Genomic DNA, 17617 nt, shown 5'->3' with positions numbered 1-17617 from the left:
TAGAGTATGTCTTATTAAGGAAATGGCCTGAGAGGAAAAAAAAGAAGACAAAGAAATCTGGGGTACTTGATACCAAAATTTTCTGGTCTCTCTTTCTGCATATAAGAAGAGGTGCAATATCTCATCCCATCCTGTTAGTCTGTTCCTGTGACAGCAACCCATCTCTGTTTAAGTTTGTCTCTCCTTGTTTCAATTTACATTACATTTAGGTTTCATAGCATGATAAGTAAGTCTCTTTTCTGTTAAACTATGTACTATGCAAAAAATATTTTTGATATCATATACTTGGAATTCAGGAAAGCTTTTGACACTGTTGCACATAGAAGACTACTGTACAAATTGGAGCAAAATGGTATTAAGGGTAAGTTGCTACAATGGATAAAAGGATGGTTGAGTGGGCGAAGATAGAGGGTGGTAATCAATGGGCACCTCTCTTCGTTGATTAATGTTATTAGTGGAGTCCCACAGGGTTCGGTGTTGGGTCCACTGTTGTTTTGTATATTTATCAATGATATTGATGAAAGTATATCAGGCTTAGTGTCGAAGTTTGCAGATGATACAAAGGTTGGCAGGGTTGTTAATGACAGTAATGGCAGTGTGCTACTGCAATAGGATCTAGAAAATTTGGGAAGATGGGCTGAGAAGTGGCAATTGAAGTTTAACATTGACAAATGCAAATGGGTAGAAGTAACCCCAAAGGAACATACCAACTGTGTGGTACTACACTTAGGGTGGTAGAAAATGGAAAAGAACAGGGAGTAATTGTGCAGTCAGATATGAAGTTTTCTGAGCAATGCAGACAGGCTGTCAGAGCAGGTCATGGGGTTTTGTTATTATGTGTTATTTTTGTTATTTTGTTATTTGTTATTAATGATATACAGGAATTTTGCTAGCAGGGAAAAGGAGGTGATTGTCCCTCTGTATAAGGCAATGGTCAGGCCATGCTTTTAGTACTGCGTACAGGTCTGGAGGCCTCATTTTAGGAAGGATGTAGATTTGCTTGAGCATGTACAGAGAAGGGCAACAAGATTGGTGAGAGGAATGAAGGGATCCTCTTACCAAGAGAGGCTTAAGTTCTGTAAATTGCAATGGCTCGAGACTAGGCACCTGTGAGGTGATCTGATTGAGGCGTATAAGGCCTTGAATGGGTTGAGTGTGCTTAATTCTGATGGGATTCTTCCACTTGTTCAGATTATGAACCTAAGGGGGCATAAATTCAAATTGAGGAAAGACAGCTGTAGAATAGATGTGCGGAAATTTGCCTTTAGCCAGTGGGTGGTTAATTGCTGGAACAAACTTCCATCTGTTGTTGTGGAAGTTGATAGGTTAAATAAATTTAAGGAGGAACTGAACAAACATTTAGAGGGAATGGTTGTGTGAATTTTTTTTTTGGCTGATGCTACATAAGCTCATACGCTTGCTTTCTTGCATCACATGCTACGATTACGATTACTAAAGAATTCTCAACATTTTATGAATTTTAACAGTTCCTTAGTTTAAATGTATCATCTAGATTTGTTCATTGTAACTCTTAATTATCTACAGTTTTAATCTAGGAATAAGTTTGGTCTGAAATGAAGATTTATTCACTCACAAGCCTTTTCTTTAGTTACATTATGTTAATCTTTAGAAAGCAGGGGCTGTGAATTAGCATTATATTCTCAGATCTGTTCTTCTTTGCCGTTACATACAGAAAATGTGTACAGAAAATGTGTGCTACCAAAGCATCATTTGATGTATGTAACAGCAATGAAGCAGCTAAATATGTGTTTCTGCTGAAGGTGGGATTCAGCAGAACCATGGAACATAGACAATATTAACTGTAGATTAGGGTGTTTATTACACTTTAATAAACACCTTAAAACATTCATGTGATGAAACAATGTATTTATTTTGTTAACTTCTAATCATGCATTTTGTTTTTCATTGGCTAAATCAAGGCCAAATGGATGAGAATTAATGCATAAACTATAGGATATAAACTTTTATTAGAAATGTTCTTGCTTTATATATTTCCAACCTTCGGGAAACTTTAGTGCTTACCTCTTATAGTGTGTTAGATTTTAGCAAATATTGTCAACATCTTACAATACTTACATTTATTGCATCCTAAAATTCTGCCATTGCATTAACAAAGTCCTTTAAAAATAAAACTAAGGATACTATTTGTTTGAGAATTCTATGTATTTTTATACACACTGAAAGTATGTGTACACACAAAAGTAAATACCATGGAATGTAGCTCTATATATTTTCAAATATGCCACAGTATTTATTCTTTTAAAATGAATTTAAAAATGATTACCATATTCAATGATAATAATATGCAGATAGTGAAATAATTGAATAAATAAATATTACCTGTAATGACAGAAGGAACACAACTATTCTAATCATTTAATTATAAATCTGCAAATTTCATTTACTTATCCAAGATGACAAGCAGAGTACATAATATTGGTAGCAAACAAAGGGAATTTGAAGATTGTCTTAAATAAGGATTAAACACTGGCTAGTATTTTTCACTCCTTTAAAGCAAATGTGAATCTTCTTTGGAGGGGAGGATATCACTTGAAAGGTATTAATAGTAACCATCATTGTTTTTTTTTTTCCAGTATTTAACAAGAGTACCCATGGACATTTTAGTATATTACTTGACAAAAATATATTTCTTTTATTATCTTTATCTTAAATTCTATGTTAATACAAGCATTAACCAAAACTTTCCATGATTATGACTAGTTGCTACAAAAATATGCTATAGAGCATTTTGCTTATAATAATAATTCTACTATTTTTATAAATAAAAATTCAGAAAAAATTTCTCAACAACAATAAATTCTTACAAAATATAAATCAACAAATTACTATATCAACTCATAGAAAAAAAATATGTAAATATTGTTAATACTCTCATATGGTGTTCTTCCCTACCTATACTTATCCTGTTGAAGTTATAAAGAGTGTTCCCTGAATTCCTGTCTGGGACAGACATGTTTCAATCATACACAAAAGTTTAATTCAAAAAAAGTTTTGTCTCTTGATCATTAGAGTTTGCTTTCAGATCACAGTTTGAACACCAAATACTGAATTAAATTCTGATGTATTATGTATGATTATCTACACATCAACAGGGCAGGGTTTATCTTCCATATTAATTAGTAAGACTTTTTCAATAATTCCTTTAAGCCAGTGGAGCACTTCTAGATCCTCACTTTGGATATATCGCTCATTTCCAGTAAAGCTGAAGATTGTATCATCCTACAGGTAGTATATTATATTAGACAAATAAATTATTTTACAAAAAACTATGAAATAATGAACATAAATTTTCACTATAAAAACATTTAAACAAACTTTTTATTAGGATAAAGATCTGCAATCATTAAACACAATTTGTTCAATATGAAAATAATCATATTCCATGTTCCAACCTTAGATGTAAACAATCAGTGTCTACATTAAAACAGATAAAGTTATTGGGTACTTCTTTTCCCTAATTATGGTGTATTAGTCATGCAAGAATTAGAATTAAAATAAATAAATATCACTATTACGCTGAAGCAAATTTATTTTATTAATAAAATAAAATTCTCTTCCACTGTAGTAAGTCTCTGCAGCTGATAATTATGTTTCAGTCATGTCATGTAATATTTCAAGTCATCTCTTCTGTTGGCAGCAGGATTAAAACAGAGAAGGGAGATACTATAAGGGCATATAGGAAGACATACTATTTCCCCTATCTGTGGTATTACAGAGTATCTACATTTTAAGTGCCCTTCCAGTGCTACTGAAAACTGAACCAATACAGCAGGCTGTGTTGTTTGTTTGATTTGAGAGTTTGGTATATCAGCATCAGTGGCTGTAGTGTGGCGGCACAGTATATAGTAGTAGGATAAATTTATTAGAAGAGGGAACGACATAGGTGTACTGAAACCTAGGTTTAGCTTTTATAGTTAGAAATGATGATATATTAATCACTTTTAAAAGGGTGATGATGTTTAAAACATTTCTTTATTATCAAAAAAAAAATTAAGAGTGAATGGAACCTGAGATGCTGCTTCCAGCATCTCAGGTTCAGCATCTCAGATAAAATATATGAGATAATACGCCTGTATTGTGGGGAAATGTTATGTTCGTGAAACAAAGTGTCGGTTTAAAGATTGTATGGGGGGGGTATATCAGTGAGATAAAGACCACGGATTATGGGAGGTCTGCTGTGGAGGAGCATTTTGAGGATGGCGAACCATCAAATCTCTCCTGATGAAGCTGTTATCGTCGACTGGGAATACAGTTTTGGGACCACAAGTGGCTTGAGAGCTTGCAAATTTGCTCTTTTGAGAGTAACACTATTAATAGAGACAGGGGAGTCCACATTCATCCCCTCTTCGAAGCTGTGGTTCTTGGATGGGATGAACGGTTCCACCTGGCATGCTCCCAAGCCATTTCCGGTTCAGTGCATATATGGAGAATACTGCCCATGCTCCTGAAGAAACATGCACTGTGAACTGTGAGCCTGCTGATATTTAAGGATGTACTGTACGTTAAACTTCACTGTTGAAAAAGGAGGCGGATGAAAGCTTCAGTACTTTAGTGCTTTTATCGGTGTTATATTGCTTTTATCCAGTGTTTTATTTTATTTTATTGTATTTTAATTTTATTGTATAGACAGGTATCTTATTTTATCATCTTGTTTTATCCAGTGTAATTGTACTATCATTCTACTTATTTTATTTCATTTTATTATTATTATCTTAATACAAGACAACTCTAATTTATTTTATTTTATTTAATAAAAAAAGTTTATAACGGTTGGTGTAGGATCGTGCAGTTATTGTGAACATAAAATATTATAACCGAATATTTTTTTGCAAATACGTACTTATCCAAACCCCTGGCGTCATTCAATTGTACTAGCCTTCCCGAAGCCAGGAAAAGATCACACCTTTCTGCATAACTACAGGCCGATTTCACTGACCAGCTGTTTAGGCAAAGTCCTGGAAAATAATGGTTCACAGGCGACTAATGTGGTTCCTAAAAACTTACAACTTGTTAAATAGTAATCAGTATGGTCTCCAAAGAATAGTTCTAAGTTAGATGTGATGATAAAAGCAGAAGTAGACATCCGTAATACTTTCATCAGAGGGCAACATCTGGTTGTGATTAATCTCGATATTGAGAACGTGTTCAATACCACCTGGAGATATGGTGTACTTCAAGATCATTCTTTTGTCTTGAGAGCTCAGTTAATCCAATTTATACAAAACTTCATATGCCAAGGAACGTTTCAGGTTAGATTACATGAACAATTTATCTAAACCATTTGAACAAGAGGAGGGTACACTGCAGGGTTCCATACTCAGTGCAATATTATTTGCATTAAGAATTACAAACACTACATGGGAAGTAACAAATACAGTAGAATCGTACGTTTGCTGAAGATCTCATTATGTCTTGTCAATCCCAAACTATGAATACCACTGAAAGGTATCTTCAAATTTCCATAGCTAAAATAGAATCATGGGCATTATGGAATGATTATTCCCTAGCAGAATAAAATCCACTGCAATTCATTTTTGTAAAAAATGCAAATTACATCTGGATCCAGAGATATTTTTTAAAAAATAGCCTGATACCTGTCACCAACAATTTTCTCCTGTTTGGATTATATTTAGATAAATAAACTTAATTTTGCTTCCCATGTAACTTACCTTTGGACTACTTGTCTTAAAAAACTGAATGTCCTAAGAGCTGTCTCTGCTATGACCTCGGATGCTGATAGAAGCTCCCTCTTACACTTTTATAGAATCTTAATCCAGTCATGCTTGGATTATGGGTCACCTGCCTATGACTCCTTCAGGAAAGCTCCCTATTATGTCTGAACACCCAGCATAGTGCCAAAAACAGCCTGATACCTGTCACCAACAATTTTCATCTGTTGGGATTATATTTAGATAATAAACTTAATTTTACTTCCCATGTAACTTACCTTCGGACTACTTGGCTTTAAAAACTGAATATCCTAAGAGCTGTCTCCGCTATGTCCTCGGGTGCTGATAGAAGCTCCCTCTTACACCTTTATAGAATCTTAATCCAGTCATGTTTGGATTACGAGTCACCTGTCTGTGACTTCTCCAGGAAAAGCTCCCTATTATTAGCATTAGCATTAGTAGAGGCATATGATGCAAGAAAGCAAGCTTATTCAGCATCAGACAAAAAAAAAAAAAAAAAAAACACAACCATTTCACCCCTCTGTTCGTTCGAAATACCTGTCCAGCTGAGCCTTAAATTTGTTTAGGCTATCAACTTCAACAACAGGTGATGGAAGTCTATTCCACAAACCAACTGCCCAAACTGCAGGAGCGAACCGAAATTCTCTCCCAACTTGAGAAGTTTTTATTAAAATCCGGGCGGGAAATAAGTAATTATGTCTGAACACTATCCAGCATAGTGCCCTTAGGATAGCTGTGGGAGCCTTCAGAATGCCTCCAGTTCACAGCCTGTATATTGAGGCAAATGAACCTCCTGTGCATCTCAGGAAAAAAAACTTTATTGTGTTTGATCCTCAGTATGCCACGCTACTGAGGATCAAACAGAGATTCGACTGCAAGAGCTCATGCTCAGTTGGGACCCACTTTCATGACCTTGCTACTCCTGAACCTCCCTGAACTGAATTCTCTCCTCTCTGTGACAGTTTCTTTCTAAAAACAGCTGCGGCTGTAGGTGCTGCACAGTTTCTTCTACCTTCTCAGTAGCTGTGTCACTTCCTATTGATAATATAGATACTATAGAATTATTTGCAATAAAACTAACTCTAGATACAAGCATATCAAGCAATATCTGATATATACGGACTCCTTAAGTGCAATCACTGCTATTCGATCTACATTTCCTTCCTTTCATCCCATTCTTAAAGGGATCCAATCAAAATTATTTTACGATCAAAAAGCCAACCAGAAGATCATTATGGTCATCCCAGGTAATGAACATGCAGATGACACTGCTAAACATCCCGGCTGTGGATCTTCAGGTCAACTGACAGTGCCCTATACTGACTATAAATCCATTATTAAAACAAAATGCAGGAAACAATGGTCTCACCTCTGGGTAGGTATTGCAGCAGTTTTTTCCTATCTTCAACTAGCTCTAGATAACATAAACAAGTACCATATATATCAGAGATTGCAATCACTGCCATTCAGCCTACTTTTTTCTCCCTCTCAAACATCCAACTAGAAGGTTACCTTCTGCTGGATCCTCAGTCATGTGGTATTCCAGATAATGAATAAGTGGATGACGCTGCTAAACATCCCGACACTTGATCTTTCTGTCAACTGAAAGTGCCCTACACTGAACTAATCAGTGTAGGGCACTTTCAGTTTCATGACTACAAATCGATTATTAAAATAACATGTAGGAAACAATGGTCTGAACTCGGTCAAACTCAAATCAGTAATAAACTAAACTGCTGTGGGCATCTAGTTTCAGAGGGATGCAGGCAAGAAGTGATTATGTTACAAGAGATATCACTCAGTCCTTCTTCTTTTGTGAACAGGACAGAGGAATTTTAATTTTTCAGGAAAGAGCTATCCATCTGTAATTTTCAATGTCTGTATTGACAAGAAAAAATTCTTCAAATGAGATCAAGAGCTGTGTGAGGTGGTCAATTGTTGCTTTCTGTAAGTCTGACTCTGCAGAAATATTTTTTTCAACAAAACATAGTAAAAGTATCAAAGGTCCTATTGCCCTGCTTCAGCTCACTTTCTACAAAGAATAATTTTATCTTTGAATTCAGAGATTTTATCATTAGCTATGAAAAGTGTCATGTTTTTACCTTGAAGTGATAGATTTAGATTGTCAAATATATCAGCAAGATATGCAATCCCCTTGTGAATTATAATCACTAGACATAAAGTCAATGACTCTCTGCAGTTTATCTTGCATTGTTTTTCTTGTGGCTTTAGCTTTACAATCAGTAAGAAACATCACAATTTCAGAGAATCTCATCAGCACTTAACTTTGACTCAGCCAATGTGCTTTGGTGTAACAAAAGGAGGCAGCTGTAGTAGCTGCCCACGTATTGCAAATCTCATGGAAAAGCTTTGTATTTAAGCCTTTAGATTTCACATTATTGACAATATTAATATCTTAAAAATATCTTTCAGTTTTGCAGGAATGTTTTTCACAGCTAAATTTTCCCTGTGGAGTACACTGACTATTTGACCAGAAAGGATGTGCTACTGCCTTGACTCTCGTAACACCTGAAATGGGGCCCAGCATAGCGTTAGCATCGTCAGTACATTACTTTCAGTTGAGTTTATGAGCAGAAAAAAAGCTGTTAATTTCTTCAAAAATATCAGCTCCTGTGTAGTGTTATTAAAATCATCGCAGATATGAACGTCTTTGCACAGCTTAGCATTATACAGGTATCAAACAAATATTAACAGCCAGCTAGGCTACTGACATCAGTACTCTCATTGAGTTTCAGTGTAAAATAAGGAAACAACTTAAATCTATGAATGAGTTAATGAAAAGGTTAGTGCAGTTGCATCGTTTGTTTTGTTTGGTAGTTGTTGGCACATCGGCTTCTGTGGCCATAATGCACCTCCCAAGGTTTTTGCAGTACTTTGATCCAAGCCCAAGGCGGGATTTGAACCTGCAACCTTTGGGTTGCTAGGCAGGCACTTTACCCACCCGGCTAGCCCGGTCGGCTTGCAGTTGCATCATGTGTTTTTTCGTAAGTGAATTACCAAATTGGTAAAATGGCGCTGTTTTTATCATATCTCATATTGCGAATACCACAATAAGTTGCTTGATATTGCATGACCTTGAATAAATAATGCTTCACCAGTGGAGAAGACTGTTGTTACTTATTCCCGGTGGATACCACCATCCAGATGGCTGTTTCAAGGCTGTTTTGTATATGTGTGGGATAATAGCTCTATTATCCACTTGTCCCTGTTAGACTTAGAAAAGTAAAAAGTGGGCACTTTTTGAGTCTCCACTCAAAAGACAAAAAGCAAAAAGTTAGGCTTAGAAAAGCAGAAAGTAATAGTAGGAGTGGAAGAAGAATGAAAGGCAGTAACTCCTTCAACTCACACCACTCATACACTCATGAACTCCTCGAATAGGCAATGCTTCCCCAGTAGAGAAAATTGTTGTTACCTATTCTGGGGAAACTCTGAGCAGCATCAGGCTTCCCCTTGTGGCCGTTTCAAGGCTTGTTGGACTTTCAATGCTGGGTGGGTAGGTACCCTGGTGTTGCAATAGTGATAACCCAGTTATGAAGTATAACTCCACAATTTGAGAGATGCCAGATGGTGTATAACATTTTAAACTGAGAGAGTTTGGCAGGGCTATAGCCTCACCTACATAAAGATTCACTTAATGAAAGGTTAGTGCAGTTGCATCATGTTTTTTCAAATGTGAATTACCAAATTGGTAAAGTGGCTATGGCTATAATGTGCCTATTCATTTATTATAAAAAGGGATGAGAAATTTCCGTAAAGTCAGAAAAAATTCTGAAATCAGAAATGATTAAAAAGCCCAGTTTGCCTGAGGAAGTTAAAAATTTTAGAAATATTTGCCTTATCACCAATGAGATTTTCAAGAGTTGGTTTATGAAGATTAAAGAGTGATAGCAAAGTTGAAGTTCTGTCTTGTTTATAGTAGGGGCAGTCAATGAGAATATCTTTCACAGTCAGATTTATAGAACAATGTGGACACCATGGTGGATCATCTCCAGTGAGCAAATTTAGGTGGGTCAGATGGGTGTGACCTATTCTTGCTCTTGAAAGGACTACTTCTTCTCGTCTTGATGTATGGACACTGGAGCAGCAAATTTTGGGATCCTGTTTAAACTGAAAGAGTTTATCATTAGTCTGAGAGTGTCAGAGGACTGTCTATTCTGATAGGTATGCAGAATAAATGTCAATGTGTAGCTGATGCAAGAACACGGATATTGGTTAAATCTAGGGTGGATGGATTTTTTTGCAGCTTATTGGCCAGTTCACTAACCAAAATACCAGAATGGGCTGGAATCCAACAGAAAGTGACCTGTTGATGGTGTTCTTCAATTTGCAGTAATATGCTTCTGATTTCATTTAGAACTGGGTGAACTTTATATGAGGAATTACATAATGCCATGATTGAGCTGAGGGAATCTGTATAAATAACAGCTTTTAAAGAACAGTCAGAACAGAAATTTTCTAAGGCTAGTTTAATTGCATATAATTCAGCTAGAAGATGGTGAATTCAGATGGGAGGGATGCTGAAATAATGGCATTCGGAAACACTGTGGCTGCTCCAACATTTGAATTAGATTTAAACTCATCTATATAAATTGGGGGGGGGGGGGGTCAATATATCGTTGAATGTGAACTGCATGAAGTTGTTTGATAGTGGATGCTGTAAAATATTCTTTCCCCATTGGCAGAGTTGAGTGTCACAGGGCTGTATAGGAGGAGGAGGAGGATCCCATGGTGGTTGGGTGCAAGTGTCTATCTACTGTACGGAATGGATGGAAACATTCCAAACTTGCATCAGTTCAATAAGGCGAAGACCAGCTGGCTTTACTATGCAAGGTTTATTTCTGTAGAGGTTTTCTAATGGAGGATTAGATAGGCATGACTGAATGGGATGTAACACACAACTTTGTATCTTAACAGCATACTTCAATAACAGTGCTTTCCTACATAAACTTAGTGGGGCTCGTGAGCATCAGTGTAGAGACTATGTGCTGGCAATGTTCTGAATGCACCAAGTGCAATTCTCAAAGCACCGTGTTGAACTGGATCAAGCCAGCACAATGGACTCGCTCTGACAGAATCGTATATAGCAGCTCCATAATCCAGACGTGATCTGATTAATGCTCTGTATAACTGAAGCAGAGAGGTACGATCTGCACCCCATGTTTGGGCAGATATAGCTCTGAGTATGTTCAACTTTTTTAGACAGGAAGTACATATATTTTTAATATGATCTAAGAAGTTAAATTTGTTGTCTAGAATTAATCCGAGAAATCGGATGTTATTAGTTACTGGGATGGATATATTACAGATTTGAAGTTCGGGATGAGGGTAAAACTTGCGTTGTCTACAAAAATGGACAGCAACTGTTTTCTGCTGCGAGAGTTGATAGCCGAGGCTGGCCCATTGCTGTATTTTATTAAGTGATATTTGAAGCTGTTATTGTTATTGCTATTATTAGCTATATGGTGCAAGGAAGCCTGAGGCTTATGTTGCGCCACCCAAAAAAAATTCCAGAGTTGCCCTGTGTGAGAGAGAGAGAGAGAGAGAAAGCAAGCAAGCAAAAGTAGAAGGGAATCACCAAGAAAGAGAAGAATGATAATATCCAGCTCAGGACCCTGGGTGTGCCAAGCCCATACTCACCAGATGTGAGTCTCCGTCTTTCAAAAGATCTCATATTTTGGGAATGGCAGGAGATAGAAAGGTCATCTGCATAAAGGTAAGTCTCTACTGTATTTGGAAGTTGTTTAGCGATGGAATCTATTCTAAGAGCGAAAAGAGTGGCACTCAGTACTGATCCCTGAGGAACACCCTCTTCTTGAATAAACATTGCAGAAAGGGCATGCTGGTGCCAAACTTGAAATGATCTAGTATGTAGAAAATTCTTCACAAATACAGGAAGGTTGCCACATAGACCAAGAGAATAAAGATCTCTAAATATGCCGTGCCACCAGGTAGTGTCAAAAGCCTTTTCTATATCTACTGAAACTGTTACTAGATGTTCGTGTTTAACAAAGGCAATATGAAGGCAAATTCAGCTATAACCATAAGATCCAAGCATGATCTGTTTTGACAAAAGCCATATTGACTATGGCTCATTAGCTGTTCTGACACTCTATGATCCAGACAAGTCTATTATGGACAATTTTTTCAAGGATTTTGCTGAGACAGCTTGAGAGAGAGAGAGAGAGAGAGAGAGAGAGAGATATTGGTCTATAGCTATGGGGGATGGTTGGATCTTTTCCAGGTTTTAGGAACGCCAAAACAGTAGAATGATGCCAAGAAGTTGGATAAACATTTTCTGAAAAAAGTACGGTTGTAAAAGACCAGGAGGAGGTGCAAAGCTTTGTCATCACAATGCTGTATCATGACATAATAGATCCCATCTGGCTGTTCTAATAGCATGCAAGAGTTCAAAATATTTCAGAGGTTTGTTATATGGCAGAAGCATTAGCTATATCCAAGGGATTAAATAGCTCTTGCCAATTCCAGGGGAGGATTGGCAAAAGTGTGGTTTGAAACTTACCAGAAAGCTGTCTAATTTTTTTCCAAATTATTTTGCTGTCAGTGTTTCTGTTAATGATGGATGCAAACCAGGTCCGGGATTCATTCTTGCCTTGCCTTTGTATGAAACATGATTTTGCCTTTGACTACTTATAATTAATCTGATTGGCTGTGTTGGATATTGCCGAAACAAATTCCAGACTTTATCTTTTGCTTTTTTTGCTTTTGTGCATTCCTCATTCCACCAATAATTATAATGTTTTCGGCATGGGGGATTTGATAGTGGTATTGTGTCTTTGGCCACATTTAGGAGATGTGACATGACCTGTAATCTGTCACATCATCAATAGGCTGGAGACGGATATATTCCTCATCAAAGGAGATTGATGGCTGAAATTTTGTCTAGTTTGCTTGGACAAATTTCCATTTGCTGCAGGGTTGAGATAGAGGACTCTGTGCTATCAATACTTTGCATACAATTGAGAAGTGATCACTACCCATAGGGCAGACCGGGCTAGCCAGTTGGGTGAAGTGCCTGCCTGGCAACCCAAAGGTCGCAGGTTTGATTCCCGCCTCGGGCTTGGATCAAAGTACTGCAAAAACTTTGGGAGGTGCATTATGGCCACAGAAGCCTATGCGCCAACTACCAAAAAAAAAAAAAAAACTACTCATAGGATCATTTATAACATACCACTCTATGGTCAGGACCAGTACTGGAAAACAAATGGAGAGATCTATTACTGCGGTATGTCCAGTTGGGAACTGAACATGTGTGTGCACGTCAGTATTGAGTATGGCAAGGTTTAGTACCTCTAAAAAGTTTTCAATGAGTAGACCCCATCTATCTAATTTAGGAGCGCCCCATAAGGGGTGGTGCCAGTTAAAGTCCCCTAATATATAGAGAGGTGGAGGTATCTATATGAACAGGTCTTCAAGATCTTTTAAACAATAAGTATGGTTTGCTGTAAGTAGATTGAGACTAGTGTTACTGCAATGTGGAGAGTTATATGAACAGCAATGGCTTCTATTTCAGTTTGAAGTGGGATATGTTTAGTTGGGATCTTTGAATTTATCAGGATTGCTACACCACCATGGGCAGCATTTGCTGTATTACGATCTCTTCGATAAAGGCAATAGTTCTTTATCGAAGGAGAAATTTACAAGGTTAGGTAAGTTTCCTGAAAACAAAGGGCAACTGGAGAATATTTTAAAATTAGTTCATGGATATCATCTGTGTTTAAAAGAAAGCCTCTGCAGTTCCATTGTAAAATACAAGGCATTATTTGTGTTTAATTGATCGAGCTGTATCTGACTGCTTTTTGAACGTGACTGGCTTATGATGTACCGATTTTGGTTTATCTTTTTTTAAGAAAACTGGCCTACCATTGTCCATTTCTTCTTCAGTACAGATTTCCTATATAGATGTGCCATCTGTGTCCATGGTTGTGTCTTGAATATTTTTCATTACATTTGAGTTTGTAATATGGGGTGTGGTAGCACTCATTGGAAGAGGAGATGCCACTGGTATTATCAGATGTTGTTATTTGGTTTTTTTTTTTTTTTTTTTTTTTTAGGAGCATTAGCAACTAAGGCCATATTGCCCCAGGATATGCGGTGGTCATTCCCTGACCTTTCCACATCCTCTGTATTTGGTGGTGACGGGCTCGAACCCCGGTCTAATCAAGAAGCGTGTGCTACGCACTGCTGCTCCTTCCTACCTGGCTACGGAGGCGCCCTGGTATTATCAGAGGAGTATTATTTGCTTGGTCTGAGAATTTGGGTTGTTGTTTATGTACATTTGGTTGTTGCTCAGAGAGGACAGTTCTAGCCCAATCAGAAATTGATGTATTAGTAGGAACTCTGACATCACTTTGAGTAGAGACTGTTCGGTATTTTTTTACTACATTAGCGTAGGAAATATTTTTGTTCATAGTAGGTGCAACTAGTCTTCTCGTTTCTTGGTAACTAACTTTATTCTCAACCTTGTATTTTACTATTTTTTTCTCAGTTTTCTATTTTTCACAAGTTTTGGAATATGCAGGATGGTCACCTTTGCAGTTTGGGCACGTCATTTTGTTGTTGTAGTACAGACACTTTGTGTGTGTTCTGAGGACCCACAATTGGGGCAGATGGGAACTCCTCTTCATACAGTTTGTGAGTGGCCATACTTTTGGCATTTATAACATCTTAAAGGATTGGGAATGTAAGGGCAGATGCGGCAAAGTAAATAACCTGCTTTTACAGAGGAGAGGCACCTCTGTAGCCAGATGGGAAGGAGCAGCAGTGCATAGCACACGCTTCTTGATTAGACCGGGATTCGAGCCCATCACCACCAAATACGGAGGATGCGGAAAGGTCAGGGAATGACCACCGCATATTCCCCGGAGCAATATGGCCTTAGTTGCTAATGCTCCTAAAAAATCAAAATAACATAACAACAAATTTACAGAGGATGGTAAGTTGGGTGTATTGAAGGTGAGAATAATATTTCTGTTTGGTATAAGTTGATTATCTTTTTTAGTCATTATACGTTTTGCTTGAATTACATTTTGTCCCTGCAGCTCTTGGGTTATTTCTTCCTCTGTGACATTTAAAAAATCCCAAATGGATATGACACCCTTAGATTTATGGTTCCATGAGGAGATATTTTTACTGGAATGCCAGCAAAGTTTGTAAGCTCTAAAAGTTTCCCCAAATGCCTGTAGTTCATACTTTCCACCAATAGGTCTCCTGATTGCAGTCTCTTAACAGTCTTAGGAGATCCTGCAGTACCTTTCAGATGTTTTTGTGTTTTTGTATTATGAAGGGACACAGTTTGCACATAGGCTGACTAGTGAGGGTGTGGAAAATTAAAAATGATGGGCAAGGTTGCTCCATCTGATTCTGCCTCTTTGGATTATCATTTCCTAAGTCATGACTGGAGTCATGGTCAATGTAGGTTTGTGTTCTTGAGCGCGAAGGCACTAAGTAAGGGTGGATAATTATTTTTATCCATGATAGCTCCTTTTGGTCCTGGGAGGTTAGTACAGTTAGTATGGTAGCTAAATTAAAGAAAAAGGTGCTTTCCTTCTTCTGGACTCTCTTCTTATTTCTTTTAAGAAATTAGAACTACTTAACAGAAAATTTTAATAAGTGCAAGGGAAAACAAAGGAAAACTCAGTCGCTGGAGAGAAAAATGCTATAAATGCACAATAATTGCTTGGCCATGGAAATGCTATGACCATGGAAACAATAATCGCTTGGCACCCAGGGCCTCTCATATTGTGAATACCTTCACAACGAGTTGCTTGATATTGCACTACCTCGAATAAGTAATGCTTCGCCAGTGGAGAAGACTATTGTTCTTCAAACAGGCCTCTGAGGTTGGGTATGTTCATATTGTAGTTTTAAATGTTTTTCACCAACCTTATGTAGAAATAAAACACAAAGAAAACGAAAACTGGAATCTTGATAACTATGTATTTATAATAAATTATATTTGTCTGTATTTACAATAAATTATATTTAACTTTACAACTAAAATATATGAAATATACATTAAAGTATACTGGGTTAAGAACAATAAAATACATAAAAATATACTAAATTAAAAGCGATAAAACCACAGCTTTCGAAGGCTCCTGCCTTCTTCTTCAGCTGTATTTTCTTTGTTCTGCGGTGCGTCTTTAAATACCAGCAGGTTCACGGTACTCATCACGTGTTTCATTCCCACGTGTTCCGTTCTCTTGTGTTATGGAATCGGAAGTGGCTCGAGAGTGGGTCATGTGGAACCGTTCATCCCTTCTGAGGATAGTAGCCTCAAAGAGGGATGGATCCGCATTCCTCTATCTCTATTAATGTTCACTGTGGAACAGATCCGCAAACTCCCAAGCCACTTGCGATCCCAGAACTTATTCGCCCGATCGGTGATGATAGCCTCGTCCGGGGAGATGTGGTGCTGCTTCTCCCAAAAATGCTCGGCCACGGCGGACTTACCATAGTCCGCACTTCTTATTGCCTTAGTGTGCTCCCCCAGACGGTCTTTGAGATGCCGTTTTGTTTCCCCTACATAACACTCCCCACAATCCGGGCATCTAATACTGTATACGACCCCACTTGCATTCTCTTTTTGAATGGGGTCCTTTACTTGTGAAACAATTGTGTGCAGCCTCCTCCCCGGAAGCTGCACACAACGCGTCTGATAATTTCTTAGTATTCTAGTTATATGATCGGTTAGACCCGGATAGTAGGGAATATATGCAGTGGATACTGGCGTAAAAGATTCGCCTCTCCTCTGATTTCCTTTAATATATTTTTCTATAATCCTCTGGGGGTAGCCACATTTTGTGAGATCCGTCATGACGCGTTCATACTCTACCTTCCTATCCTCGGAGGTACTACAGTGTGATTTTGCCCTATCAACTAATGTTCTAACCACACTGTTCCTATGATGGTTGGCCTGAGCTGAATTGTAGTGTGAATATTGACCTTTACACATCGATTTCCTATAGGCCTTAGTCTTTAGTTGTTGGTCTTCCCTACAGACCAACACATCTAGGAACGGCAAAACTCCTCCTTCTTCTGCCTCCGAGGTAAATTGTATGAATGGGGAGAAGCCATTTAAAATATTCAACACCTGATCTTCATTCCCCTTTCGAATAATTGAAAACGTATCATCTACATATCTTTTCCAGAGGCACATAGGGAGAACACTAACATTAAATATTCTAGCCTCGAGCTCCTCCATAGCTAAATTAGCTATAATTGTGCTAATGGGGGAGCACATGGCTGTACCGTTAACCTGCTTATACATAGTATTATCAAACACCATAGTGGTGCTTGAGAGGCATAATTCTATACCTTTCTCAATATCCTCTAAATTTAATTGTGTTCTAGTATTTAGAGTAGTATCTCTCCGTAAGGCCATGTGTGCACAACGCACTCCATGGTCAATCGGAATACATGTAAATAGAGATTTCATGTCGAAAGATATCATAATTACAAAGATATCTTTTTTTGTAATCCTTCTTTTTCTCTTTGAAATAAGCAATGGACTTATCATTCAAGTCTCAATGATTTCTTTAAAAATGTCTTACCAACAGAGAGGGTTTCGTGCAGTTATTGCCGAGTTTCTGTTCACATATGAAACACAGAGAGATTTGATTTTGCTCATCACCACAATAACAGAAGCCATATTTTAAAATATTTATTTTGAAATATGGCTTAATATAATTTTTTTTTGGTTCTTATCTGTGGCTGATTTGCTCATAGACAAGTTTGGTGAATGGTCATGATTACACTCACCACTTGGTCTGTCATATTGAGGTGTTCTTGACTCGTCTTCCCATCTTTTTTTTTCAGGATTTTCTGTTCTCCCCGTAGAATCT

At 37.5% G+C, this 17617-nt stretch overlaps 1 protein-coding gene across 1 annotated transcript in view; it reads right to left on the bottom strand.

Moving 5' to 3' along the window:
- Positions 1-2889: 2889 nt before the first annotated feature.
- LOC150088255 (intermembrane lipid transfer protein VPS13A-like) overlaps positions 2890-17617 on the bottom strand; it is a 3009916-nt gene continuing 2995188 nt past the window's right edge. The window contains exon 79 of the mRNA XM_090370087.1: positions 2890-3261. Coding sequence (XP_090226213.1) covers positions 3121-3261 — 141 coding nt within the window. The 3' untranslated portion in view covers positions 2890-3120. The remainder of the gene's footprint in view (positions 3262-17617) is intronic.

This window comes from Mastigoproctus giganteus, chromosome 3 (genome assembly GCF_048544385.1).
Source record: "Mastigoproctus giganteus isolate SK-2022 chromosome 3, ASM4854438v1, whole genome shotgun sequence".
In the NCBI taxonomy this organism is placed as follows: Eukaryota; Metazoa; Arthropoda; class Arachnida; order Uropygi; family Thelyphonidae; genus Mastigoproctus; species Mastigoproctus giganteus.
The sequence above is the reverse complement of the archived record's forward strand: the minus strand, read 5'-3'. Positions and strand labels throughout refer to the sequence as shown.